This window comes from Oryzias latipes, chromosome 12 (assembly GCF_053564925.1).
Source record: "Oryzias latipes strain Hd-rR chromosome 12, Olatipes_Hd-rR_3.1".
In the NCBI taxonomy this organism is placed as follows: Eukaryota; Metazoa; Chordata; class Actinopteri; order Beloniformes; family Adrianichthyidae; genus Oryzias; species Oryzias latipes.
The window spans coordinates 24,771,660-24,785,363 of NC_136248.1; the positions used below are offsets into that span (position 1 = coordinate 24,771,660).

Sequence of the window (13,704 nt, forward strand, 5' to 3'; positions counted from 1 at the left end):
TCTAAGAAAACAAGAAAACAGGAGATGACTTTGGCGTGAATCATAAAAGATTGTTGCTGAATTCAAATGTTCCGAAGGGCTTAATGGTTGTGATATTCTATCAAAGTAAAGTAGACATAATTTAGGTTTCCTTGGTAACACTGATAATAAAAACAAAGACAGAGGAGATGCCTGGTCATATTTCACAATCAAGTCCTGCCACCTAGTGTTGATAATGTATATTGACGTGTCATGCTGTGAGGGGAAAAAACTCCAGTGCAATTGTATTACATAATCTTCAGAAAAACAAGCAAATGTAAAACTTTCTGTAGTAATTGTTTACTGTTTACCTTTTAACAATGGCAGAAATTCACTGGTTATTTTTCCAACCAGGAAAAACCCTGGATTGTTGCAGTAAAACCAATAATACAACTGAAATAAGTTAACGTCACTTAAAGTCCCTCTCCAATCATCTTTTGATATGTTGTCAAAGCGTTCCCGGTAGTCCTTTAATTGTTATTATGCAATTTTTAGCCACAGTGAAAATATATATTTATGTTTTCTTACACATAGTTTCTGCAGAGTAGCAGTAGTAAATCAAAAATTCACCTCTCAGTTGTGGGCAGGACTGTTGGTGCAGAGTGAGCCTTCGCTCATTTCCCATTATCCCTTACTTTATACTCTATCCTGTTAACATACAGACCCTCACAACCCCAACCTAACATTCATGGTGTAAAAGAATGGCAAGCAATATTGGATCTATCCAGCTTTACAGTTTGGAGCCAGACGCCAGCTCAGATGAGGAAGATGTACATACATCTTTTTGTTTGCAAGTATAGATGCATCCGAAGGGAGCGGCGCAGGGACGTTGTAGCCTGCCAACTGTAACACAGTCACTGCTACAGGTTGTTTCCAACTGCTTTTTCTCATCTTCTCCTTATTCGCATCAATTGATAAAAGAAATGGCACAAAAACACAATTATCAATGTACTGGAGTAACCTCAGCTACATTGAGAGTCCACAAAACTCTGAGTAAACCCTGAAATATCAAGGTAATTGTATTATGAACACCTTTAATGTCATGGTATCTGCATCTGCACACATTGATTGTATACTGGAATCAGTCTGAACTTGTAAAAAGTATAGTTTTTCTTTATTAAAAGCTGAAAACAATTTTACAATAAAAAAATATTATTTTTTTATCCTGCGATGCTTTTTATGAAACAAACAAAGAATGTTGCTTAATCATAAGTGTATTATCCTGTTGTGTTTTATGGATAATTTCACCACTCACCTACCTGGCAACATATATCGTTCAAAAGAAATCCCGATGACCATGAAGGTAACACCGGAGACGCATTCACGGCTCATACTTTGACGTCACTGCATTCGCCGCCATGTTGGATCAGGAAGTAGGCAGAGTTTCTGCAGGAATCCCGAGCCGAGCTTAACGTCAGCGGCCGTTTCGGCTCGATCCGACTCACTGTTTCCCCCTTAAACCCACCTTACAGAGTGAAGTTACATGCGGCTCGCGCCTACCTCTGTTTGCATCCGTTGTTTGTCTTCGAATCCGAACAAGCTGCCGTCTTTTAGGGATGACTTCTCTAACGCAGAGAACCTCGGGCCTCGTCCAACGGAAGACCGAGGCTAGTCGCAATGCCGCCGCCGACAAGGAGAAGGGGTCTGGCGACGAGGACGACGAGGCCCGCCGCGGGGAGGAGGAAGACGACGACAAAGGGGACTCCAAGGAAACCAGACTTACGTTAATGGAGGAAGTGTTGCTCCTGGGCCTCAAGGATAGAGAGGTGACGGTTGTTTGTGTTGTTCGCCGACTAAGCTAGCTAGTCACCAATTAGTTTAACATAACCGTAGAACACCACCAGTGTTTACTTTGGTTCCCCAAGCATAAATGTCAGTGCCGCCGACTTCCATTTGTGTTTTTAAGCTTGATTTTGAAATTGTTTTTCGGAAAATGTTTTACGGGCATCTCGTATTTATTTATGATGTCACAGTGCAACGTGTCAATCGGCTAGTAGTAGGTGGCTTTAATCTCACCGCGGCCGTTTGGCTCTACTTTTTGTCTGGATAAACTAGATTCCGCGGATCAAAAGTTATTTCCCGCTGATTGACAACTTCACTGAGTTGCTTGGGTCTTTGGGTTTGAGCAAACCGACTGTGTTCTTTTTTTGCCACAACCTGACAGTATGTATCTCAACTTGCTTAACACGTTTGTTAACAAGGAAGTCGTGTTTTGTCCTCTTCCTCCTCTCCTTCAGGGTTACACGTCTTTCTGGAACGACTGTATTTCTTCCGGTCTCCGTGGGTGTATGCTGGTGGAGCTGGCCCTCAGGGGGAGGCTACATCTGGAGCCCTGTGGGGTCAGGAGGAAAAGCCTTCTTGCCAGAAAGGTAAAGATAAATTATGAAATCAGCGTCAAATCTTTCAGGATTTCCTCCTGAACTGTAACTAAATGATGTTTCTGTGTTTTCAAAACCTACTCTGATAAAGAAAATTGTGTTGTTGTTTTTAAACATGTTCTTGTGACATTTTTCTGACAATGGAGGGCATTTATAAAGAAAAAAATAGGCTTAAAATTGCATTTCTGAGTATTTCTTTCCTAAAATCATTGTGAATCAGGAGCAGATGAAAAAATATGGTTTAAAAAAGACCTCCTTTCTGATGCATTATTATGACATTATCACTTGTGGACGACTAGATCAGTGTACGTCTGTGTTTTTCCCTCGTCAGAGCTGGAGTCTGGCTGGATGTCGGCTATTGCTCACCATTTTTGTTGCACCTGTCATGTTTGGTTGGGGGATATGAGGGGCTGTAAGCTAGTGGGAAAGCACGTAAACAGAAAGCTGTCGGTAATTGGGAAGGGGGGGGTGCTCCATAGCAATGGCCCCGCCCATAACTCAGAGGCGGATTTCTAATGAATACTGCCGCTCTGCAGAAACTATGTCCTGGAAAACAACAGGTTTTGGGGTTTGGGCTAGAAACTGCATAACAATTAAAGGAGTACCAGAAACAACACATCAAAAGATGATTGGAACTTTAAATGTACTTTAAATGACATTAATTTAAATTATTTCAGGATAGTTGGATTTTCTGTTTCTGTTTTTCTTTGTTATCCTTCTGACTGTTTATGGCAGATTGTTGCCCTCGGGCTTCTATTTTTTTAATTTTTTTTTTTAGGAAACTCCTCTCCGTCCCTTTATCCTTCCTTCCTCTTTTTTTTGTTTGACTTATCTGTGTTGAATTTGACTATAGCTGTTGAAATATTCAAAATGAATAAATATTATAACCTATATAATAATAGTAAATAATTGATGTTTCCTTTTGTGTAGCGCCTTGAGCAAACACGTGTTGAGAATTGACCTGTTTAAATATAACTGAATAAATAAATGAAATGGAAAATCCTAACCAGGAATAGCCCTACTTCTCACTATTTGTTTTGCGTACGTTTTCTAGGGTGTGACTAACGGGTATCTTCCTTTGTCTTTTTTTTTTTTTTTTTTCGGGAAGGTAATCTGCAAGTCTGATGCTCCAACGGGAGACGTGCTGTTGGACGAGGCCCTGAAGCACATTAAAGAAACCCAGCCTCCAGAAACTGTCCAGAGCTGGATAGAGCTGCTGAGTGGTGAGATAAGCTCTTCTGCTTTTGCGAAGCAAAAACCTTCTGTAATCTGCTATTATTATTTGCATACGCTGTGCTGTTCTTGTTACGTGGTGTTAAATACACCATGTTCTTGGTGTATTTAGAACAGATTAGCCTAAGAGTTCACTGATGATAACTGTGTAGTTTTCGAAGGTGTTTCGATGGTAACTTTATACCTTGGATTTGGCCTTTCACTAAAACTGTCTGGTGTTTTCTAGGAGAGACCTGGAATCCCCTGAAGCTGCACTACCAGCTGAGAAATGTCAGAGAACGCCTGGCGAAGAACTTAGTTGAGAAAGGGGTCCTGACCACAGAGAAACAGAACTTCCTGCTCTTCGACATGACCACGCATCCGCTCACCAATAGCACCATTAAGCAGGTACGACAAGTGAGCACTCAGCTTTTTCAATTGGCAGAGTTAATCTAAAAACTATTTTAGATAGAAAAAGAGTAACAAATAACACAATTAAGAGTAGGTAAACATTTAGGAAAATGAACCATCACGCCCTACTTCTATTTTTAACCGGTTTGACCTCTTCTTTAAACACTGGTGTTTTCTGAAAGGATAGTAGTATGCGCATGATAGCTCTCAAACTCGCATTTCCTGTTAGGTTCTCTTTGAGTGGATGTTATTATTTTTATTTGTTTCGTATTCATTCATTCATTTTCATCCATATTTTCCCTTTCGGGGTAACGGGGCTGCTGGAGCTTATCCTGGCCACTTATGGGCAAAGGCAGGGGACATCCTGGACAGGTCGCCAGTCTGTCGCAGGGTTGTTTCGTATTTGATTACTTATTTGGATGAGCTAAAGAGCTAACTAGATTACACATTTATACTTTTTCTAGCAAAGAAATTTATATCCAACAACATATAAAGCTGTAGATAAAGTTGTTCTATTTGAATTATATTGTAACCATGACCATCTTTTCAATTAAACCTTTTTGATTATTACAACTCAGAATTATGGAGTTGATGGGTTATGAATTACACACTTATTATATGCCTTTTGAAGAAATACCATTTATTTTTGAGACATTAGCTTTTCTATAAAGAGCTATATGTTATTTTTAGCAAATGTGGCCTAAGTGCAGAAAAAGTACTGATACAGAAAATTGATCTAAGGATTATTGTGCCATAATTTGTCTCTCAAGTTGACACATTTATCCTTTTTTTTAACCCCAGCCCTAACTGTAAAAAACCCGTAGTTTGGTTTATTAATTCTAAGAAGGAAACCAAAACAGGATTTATCTCCTTGGAGATGTTAATGTGTAACTACCAGCCAGGCTTATAAAATGACAAGATGTCATAAAATAGGTGGACTTGAGTGTTTGACGTTTACATAAAGTTCTTTCTTCACGTGTCAAGTCCACCTGCCAACTTTATGTAAATATAGTTTTCAGCTGTTCAAAATTATAGGCCGGTTAAGAATCATGCAAGTTACGCATACTTTACATAGATTATATGAAATTATTACATAAATCATACGCAATTATGCGTGATCTTTGCTAGATATTTGTGGCAAATTTGTGGCTTTCCACAACCGTTCCATATATGTCCACAAATGCTTAATGGAGTTTTCACGCATGTACCACAGATGTATAACTTCTATATTGCGTGTACGGCGTACATATTTCATTAAAATTATGTAATTGCCGTATTAATCACAAACTAATTGCATATAAGCAGTGCAATAATCACGGATGGTTCATGTTCTACACTGATTTACGTGTCCTTTGTGTTGTTGCTTTTTTTCATACTTTTTCCATGGTTTTAATGTTTCATTCTTGATAAATCTATGAAAATGTCTCGTAGTTTCCATAACTTTTCTCACATATTGACGTACGACCAATTCTCATCCGTGCTATATGCACAAAATATACGTAGTGGCTGTGTGACATGGCCTTAAACAAGCAACATTGGCAGCTTCCAAAACTCTTGTCATGTAATTAAGTTTACCTGATAACTTGTGGGACATGACATCTCTGATGTTAAAGGAATTCTCTCTTTGAAATTCTAAGCAGTGACAGGAAATTGCTGCACAGATCGCTTTTTGATCTTATCTGTTGGTTTGTTTTGAGCCCATTTGAAGCAAGTTTTTCCGATCTGGGGTTTGTTTGCATTCTTATACCACTGAGCCATAATCTTTTCCAAAGGTGGGCGTAAAGGCGGGACAGACTGTTATAGAAACCCAGATGAGGTTGTTTTAAAGCCAAAGATTCGATGTTAGCCTATGGTTGTTTTGTCAGTCCACCTTAAGCTTTGATTGCGACATAATTTCTAGTTTTCTTCAGCTTTGATTGCGACATAATTTCTAGTTTTCTTCAGCTTTGATTGCGACATAATTTCTAGTTTTCTTCAGCATGACCTTGAAGTTCTCAGTGGGGTTAACGTCTGGACATTGGCAGACACATATGGGTTTTCTTCATTTTGATCTCCGTGAATATCTGCATTGAGATTATAAAAAAAGAAAAGAATATTCCCTTATATAATTATAACATGCTTGATAAATTTTACACAAGAAAGACCAGCATTATGATATTCAAGTCCATTCAGGTTTTTTTTTTCTAATTAAAAAAAGGTTTTTGGATTAAATAACTTCTTTTTAATTTAGTTCAAATGTGTCTTTTGGCCTCTTAACCATAATCCTGTTTCTTATCTTATCACTTTTATTTAAACTTGACTTCAAATTTATCAAAAGTTCTTAAAGTCTGAAACTAAATTTGGTCCCTGTTTGTGTTTGTTGTGCTTCATGACAGTTAACAACAGCGCAGTAAGAGATGCTGTCACTTTAACCCGATGCATCATGGGAGATGTAGTGCTGTCAGTGGTGTTGAAGCTGGACAGGCACACGTCTTTAAGTTTTATTATTTTATACACTTTTTACACAGTCTGACAACAGATCCCGTGGGAAGCAACACAGCTAAACACGATGTTGAGGTGCTATTGTTTGTTAGAACTGAGAAACTTTGAGCCATTTTGGCACCAGGAAGTGAGGACGTTAACCACGTCTGATTGGTCAGACTGATTTCTGTTACTTTTGCTTTTAAAACTGTCCCAAACCTGGCTGATTGTAACTACACTTTCAGCCCTCACTTAGATTTTTGGTTAGTGTTTAACATAATTATTAGAAGAGTTTTGATTCACTTTTTCTTTATCTGGTGTTTTTAAAACGGATTTACGTCGATGTAACCCACACACTCATTGTGCTCTCTACAGCGCCTTATCAAGAAGGTCCAGGACTCCGTTTTGGATAAGTGGGTGAACGATCCGCATCGCATGGACAAGAGGGTCCTATCCTTGATCCTTCTGGCTCATTCGTCCGATGTTCTCGAGAACGCCTTTGCCCCACTCCAAGACGACCAGTATGACCTGTGCATGAAGAGAGTCCACTCCCTGCTAGAGCTGGAGCCCGAGAAGGAGAGCACAAAGCCCAACGTCAATGAACTAATGTGGGCTGTCGTGGCAGCATTCACCAAATGAAAACACCGATTCGGTTGGACTGAAAGATCCGGTTCTGGTCTGTTATTTAATCGGTTGAAGGACTTCATGAGACAGACCTCACTTTAATGAGACAATCTTTTCTGGTTGTGGAGCCTGTTTATACATCTACTTTGGTGGTAGACCATATTAACACAGTGCAGTCTGATCGGTGGTGGGCTTCACCAAGTTAAGAGTTGATTGGATGGAATGAATGAAAAACGGGGGACTGCTTTCACTGAAGTGAGGTAAGTTATGCGCTGCTGCAGCGTCGGATGCATCTAAAGACGTCGACACTACGAACACGTGGCTCCCTGTTCCTGTACGATAACACCAGATACAAAAAAAAAGGCTTATGGCAGCAGTAGTCATGGTGAATATGAAGATATTGGCTGGGGCCAAGTTTTGCTTGTAAAAAAAAAATGTCAGAAACCCCATCATTTCTCCATTTCCTAAACATCTGGCCAGACTGACTGGTTTTTGTACCGTCTCACATGCTAATGCGAGGAGGAAAGAAAAGAGCAAACTGATGCTTTGGGCTGGCACACGCCCTCTCCTTCCACCTTCTCATTCCCCTCTGGGAAACCATGCTTTTGGTTACTGAATGTTTTACTGGTTTTCTCTGCTTTTTTCTCTACAATTTGTCCATTTTTTTCTCCTTCATTGTTTTTTTTTTTTTTTTTTTGAAGAAGAAGAAAATAAGAAAACTAAAACCATCAGCTCGGTTCCCGATGCGTAAAAAGTGAGCCTATTTGGCCTTGAGAGACTTAAACCTAAATGAAGAATCAAGTCCAAGACAAATTTTTATGTTGCTGTTTTCACAGGAGTTATCTCTGAGTTTGAAGAACATAACTTCCTTTTTCTATTTACGTTGCTAGTCAATGTTGCTTGGAGTAGCCTCCCATTTCTTAAGTGTTTTTGCACAGTCAATAGCCCAGCAGGTGAGCGGTATTTATAGGCATTTTCTGGGGGGGTTGCGCCACGCAGCAGTGTTTGAAAATGATGAACCTGGCGGCTATGGAAAAAGCTATAAGTGTTTCTGTGAATATTTTAAAATCATTCCTTTGGCCACATTTAATAATGCATCTGCTTACATTTCTATTTGTGGATAAATGTGCAAAGAAGCCCCCAGGTTAGTCTGTGACCATCTTGTAGGAGAGCAACTATGAACCTTACACGAAAGGCTGGGAGTCTTCAGCCAAACCGGCTAGTTTCAGTTCAATCCATTCTGTTTTATTTTCAAAAATAAAAAACATTTCCCCCAATGAACACTGGTGGTGTCTAGACAAAATTGTCTGGTCGAGCTTTTGAGTTTTGCTTCTTTGTAATTTCCTTTTGGAGGTTTGCAAAATTCCAAAGCGACCACGCCTCGCACACTAACTCACACTTGACTGGTCCTCAAAAGTCACCCGTGTTTTCGTCGTAGAGGGGGAACGGCGTCCGTGAATCCTCACCAGGAGAAAGCGTGGAAATGTGCAATCGGGTCGACCCCCTTTCTATTTGCTGCTGGTGTGTGTCTCAGTCTGTTTGTACATTTCCTCACCCATCAGCTTCTTCTGTCAGAAAAAAAAAAAGAAAGTCCAGTGGGCATCTTGTATTTTTTTATACATACAGATGTAGAGGCGGCGGGGGGTGGGGGGTGGGTACTCGGGTCCAAATGAGTCTAAATAAAAGCATTGGAGCTCAAACTAACAACAAATACAGTCTAGTTCAGTTCTATTTAACTCCACCCTATATTTATGAATTAAAAAAGTAATTCTCTTTCAGTTGATATATTTTTGGATGATGTTACAACCTTTGATTGCACACTCTTTTTTTTTTTTTAATTTTTAATTCTACTTGCAAAAATATCAAGGGGTATAAAAAACGTCAGCTCCGTTTACATGGAAGAGATGCATGCTTTTGGTGGAGGGCTGGGGTACTTGCGGATGTAGCTACAGAGAAAAAAAAGGCTTGTATGTAATTATTAGTCCTTTAATGTGTACGATCTATTGGAATTCGATGAAAGGGATCTTCTCTGCTATCCTCTGATTCTGTATGCTTTTTGTATTACAACACAAAATAAAGTAAGGATCCTTTAAGTGCCTGAATTTACACCGTTTTGCTGATGTTTTTATTTGATATTTTACCGCCTTTTATGACGGTTTGTTCACTTATTTCAAAGAAGAATTATTAACCGCTAATGCAGGTCATTCAGCAAGATTGTCTTGATGTTTTTTATTTTTATTTTATTGTTATTTATGAGGGGTTATTTTAATCCCTTTCACTCTATAATGAGCTTTCTTGCATTTGGGAAGTTTTTTCAGAAACATTATATAGTCAGGCAGAAAATTCAGATAAACATTGCTTTAAGGCAAAGCACTTTCAAAAGCAGAACCAGGACTGATGTAATAAACTGCCTGAAGCCTGATTTATTGAGGATGGTATTGTCTATAATGACAAGAAAAGGGAAGAAAAATAAAATGAATGCAACAAGCTAGTCCAAAGGTCTGCAAACCGAGGCTCCGGTGGCTCTTTTACCCCTCCTTTGGGGCTCTCTGGCTGAAGAAAATGATTGTATCATTGCTTTAAAGTTAGTTTTTTAGATTTGTAAGATTAAAAATAAAATGCTCATATAATGATAAACTTTGTAAAGTTGTATAGGCCTTGTCCCACCAGAATGCAGCCATTTCTAAATTTAGGCGATATATTAGTAAAAAGTTTGATGCTCTTTAAGCTCTATTAAATATTAGAATACATACAAAAAAGTATGAACTTTATTTACCTATTGTAGGGGATCTTAAACCAATGAAGTTGCATTTATATTTAGGTTAACATTAAAAGGAAAGGATGACAGATGTAGCACATTTTAATAAATATTAAATTCATTATTATTTTCTTATTTTCAAAGGAACTCTTATGTGCCTCAATAGACCAGCTTTATAATTACAACAAAATGCTATTTTCTCTTTTATTTAAATGCTTTTCAGCTCAGTTACACACATCACTAAGGAAACTTTGTGTGTGTGTGTTTGGGCATAAATTTAAAGCAGCCCATTTCAGTAAGAGGCTGGAAAAAAAGAGCCTCTAATTTATTTGGTGGGAGGAGCAAGACAAGCTTCTCTTCTTTGTGATTTATTCACCAGTCACACTGCCCCCTCGTGGGTGGTTGTGTTAACTGCTTTGCACTTCCTGGCAGTCAGCTCTTTTTTTTTTCCCTTCAAATCAACCCTCCACCACAGCGTGTCATCTGAAAAATCAGCTGACACGGGTCATCCTAACTGAAAACAAATTTAGATAGTTAAATAATCTTGACACAGATTTTATTTTTTCAAATTTCTGTGATTAGTATTTTTAAAGTATTTTTGATTTTCTTCTTAAATCATTCAAACACTGATGCCACTCCTAAAACCTTTTCTTTAAAAATATACATATTTTGCTCTATTTTTATGAGAAGGGCTTTTAAAATCATAATTATAGAGCGAGTTTTTCAAAGATTTTACATTTGGTCATAAAATGGAAAGAAATGCAGGAACACAATTAAATGAATGTTATGGATTTTTTAATTTAAAATCCACAGAGGTATGTTTAAAAACCATATATTGCTCACTTTAAATAGTTTCAACAGTGTACCTGTTTTTCCATTTGATAAAATAAAATGATTGGGCATGAAAACATAAATATTCAAACACAGAACCTACAACATGAATAAATGTAAACATTTTTATATGTTTTTTTTAACAGTCTTTCCAGATGACTTTCCATTGCGGGGTTTCTGACTTGTCAGAGAAACAAATCTTCACCTTTGGTTTCCACAGAGATCCTGTCTTGTCCTGTCCTGTCTTGAATCCATCCATCACAGCAGCCACTCCCTCGGTGTTTTCCACAACCCTTGTACATCCAGCTGGGAGCAACGCCACTTTTTCCAGGACTCACAGACGACTCTGTTTCCGTTTTCATTTTTGCCATTTTTCTTTAAGGCTTTCCATTTTTGAATTTTCTTCATCCCGCGCTTGGCCAGGAATTTTCATCCACATTGATTCATGCTTTGATAGTGCTTGATCAGCAGTTCCAGCAGTTTGTATCTCCAGTAGAGTTCATCTCCGGTTTGTCGCAGCATGAGCGCACAGAGATCGACTGTTGTAGGAGTAGTAGGAGTCGCCTTAGAAGCTGACATTTCTGAGGAGAAAAATGGGAATTTTCAGTAAACCTGTCCTAGTTTATCTTTTTATTTACATAAATCTAAATCTCACCAGTAGGTAAATCAATATATGTCATTTATCTATATCAAAAACATATCATTATTAAAACTCAGGTAAACTGATAAAAACAGCACTTTTATAGACAAAAAAAATAACATGTTTTTAAAGTCTAATAAGGAAAATGTAGCATTCACCATAAAAAGTTTACTTTAAAGGTAAAATAAAGTTTAAAAAAAACATCACGGGGTAACAAATCATAGATAACAGTTCTACTTGAAATGTAAAAAGTAAATGTAAACAGCTTAAAACTCACCCTGGCGGGCCATTTTCACTGAAGGAAAGAAAGAGCTTCACAGCTTGAGTTGATTCTCGCTTTAGGTGTTCGAAAATAGTCCTGTTCTTTCAACCAGACTAGCCTATTTAACAGATGCCGTTGGGATTCCCCTCCCTTCATGCAGCCTTTCCTTTTCTGATAAGTGCCGCCTTTTTTTATGACGTTGTTTTTTCCAGCTCGCTTATCAAATATGAAAATCACTCAACACATGACCTCATCCAACCTGACCTTTACTGTACAGAAATCTGCGGCATCTCTTGTGGACATCCAAGCCGGTCAGAAAAGTACATAAAATGACATTAAGAAGTGGATCTGTGGAAAATCAGACGTACCAAATCAGCTGACAAGCAGAAAAGAAAGTGAAAGCAAACAAGTTGTAATGATTCACACTGTCGTGGCTTTTCCCAAGTTGTGTTTATTCTAGCTACTCACACTCGGACAACCGCACGAAGACTATAAGGGTCTTAGGTTGGTGTTTTTTTAGCAGTTTGTATTTGTACATGATTTTACCACCCTGACCAGCTGATAATAATGATAACGCACTGATTATAGGCAAAGTTGTCTTAACACAATGTCCTGAACACCTTCTGTCATTATCCAAAAAAAACAAACTCATAAAAATTATTAACTGAGATGTTTTAGGCCCACTAAAAATGTTTCTTTCAAATCATACCATAAGAGACGATGGTGTTCAAAGGAAAACTGAACAAACACGTTCTGACTTGTCTTGTGGTTCTCTTGTCTAAAAATAAAGGGAAGTCCTAGGGAATGTGCAGTTTAGTCAGGTGATTCAGCTCAGCAGGTTTATTTTAATATATGTCATAGATCAGGGGTCTGCAACCTACGGCTCCGGAGCCACATGTGACCCTTTGACCCCCCTCCATTGTGGCTCTCTGGTTAAATAAATAAAAAAAGTTTGTAGTTTGATAAAGTAACTAAAGTAAAGAAGTAATAAAGTAAAGAAAACAACAACAAGCGAACTCAAACTTTGTTTATCTCACTTACTATCAGCTAAAAGACAGTATGTACCACTCCATGATGTTCTTGACTATGATAGCTGCAACTCTCCAAGAATCCATCATTTACTAAAGTCATACTAAAACAGAAAAAAATTATAAATCCGATTTTATATTTTTGAAAAAATTAAAGGATTTTAAAGGCACCTTATGGCTCAAAGAATACTGTAAGGTTCACTTAATTAGCTTTTATTTTATGAATTTCATAAAAACAGTAAAATAACTGTTTTTTTTAAACCACTCCTGATATTTCACCACCTACTACTACATTTACTGCAACTGAGATGATCCTGTGTGACACAGGATGTCTTTTATTTTGAATGGAAGCCTCTGCCAAAAGTTATATACTATTTCATATTTCATAAAAGTGCTATTTGTGTGTTATTTATGCCAAAAGACAAACAATAGTTCATTTTTATTTATCATACTAGTATAAATAACATAAATACAATATGGAGAAACCTGCACAAAACATCCTGATGTTTCATCCAGTCTGAGTTCAACTCAACCTAGTGCTGAATCTGGGAAATCTAACTTAAATACATTGTTTTTTTGTTTGTCCTCTATAAAAACATATTTTTTAAATAAAGAATTTAGCATGTACATATTGTCATTTTTAATTGTAATATTCAAACAACAATGTTTAAAAAGTAGGTCGAATCCACTTTGGTTAGAATAATATGTCCTTTCATACAAACCCTACTATTTAAACTAACTTATGAAGTTAAAAAAAGAGCCGAACATGTGAATTATTCCAATTTATTCATGTCAGCATTTTAAAAACATTATTTTAGCCATAGACTGTATCTATGGTGAGATGTTTAGAGCTTTCCACAAGCTCAATCAATCAATCAATCAATCAATCAATCAATCAATCAATCAATCAATCAATCAATCAATCAATCAATCAATCAATCAATCAATCAATCAATCAATCAATCAATCAATCAATCAATCAATCAATCAATCAATCAATCAATCAATCAATCAATCAATCTTTATTTATATAGCGCTTTAACATCTGCCAGACATCCAAAGTGCTGCACAAGTATAAATAC

General features: G+C 37.5%; 1 protein-coding gene and 1 long non-coding RNA gene across 2 annotated transcripts; one reads left to right on the plus strand and one right to left on the minus strand.

The window, feature by feature from the left end:
* The first annotated feature begins 1,323 nt into the window (after positions 1-1,323).
* LOC101166973 (Golgi phosphoprotein 3) lies at positions 1,324-9,209 on the plus strand. The gene is made up of 5 exons (XM_004074555.5): positions 1,324-1,784; positions 2,256-2,387; positions 3,505-3,619; positions 3,856-4,016; positions 6,855-9,209. The coding sequence occupies exons 1-5, from the start codon at positions 1,575-1,577 to the stop codon at positions 7,116-7,118; spliced, it is 882 nt and encodes a 293-aa protein (XP_004074603.1). The 5' UTR covers positions 1,324-1,574; the 3' UTR covers positions 7,119-9,209.
* Positions 9,210-10,639: 1,430 nt separating this feature from the next.
* On the minus strand, positions 10,640-11,750 carry LOC105355201 (uncharacterized). Its single transcript, XR_909681.4, has 2 exons — positions 11,610-11,750; positions 10,640-11,273 (listed from the first exon to the last, which is right to left on the minus strand). It is a non-coding gene; the product is annotated as an uncharacterized LOC105355201 (long non-coding RNA).
* Positions 11,751-13,704: the final 1,954 nt, after the last annotated feature.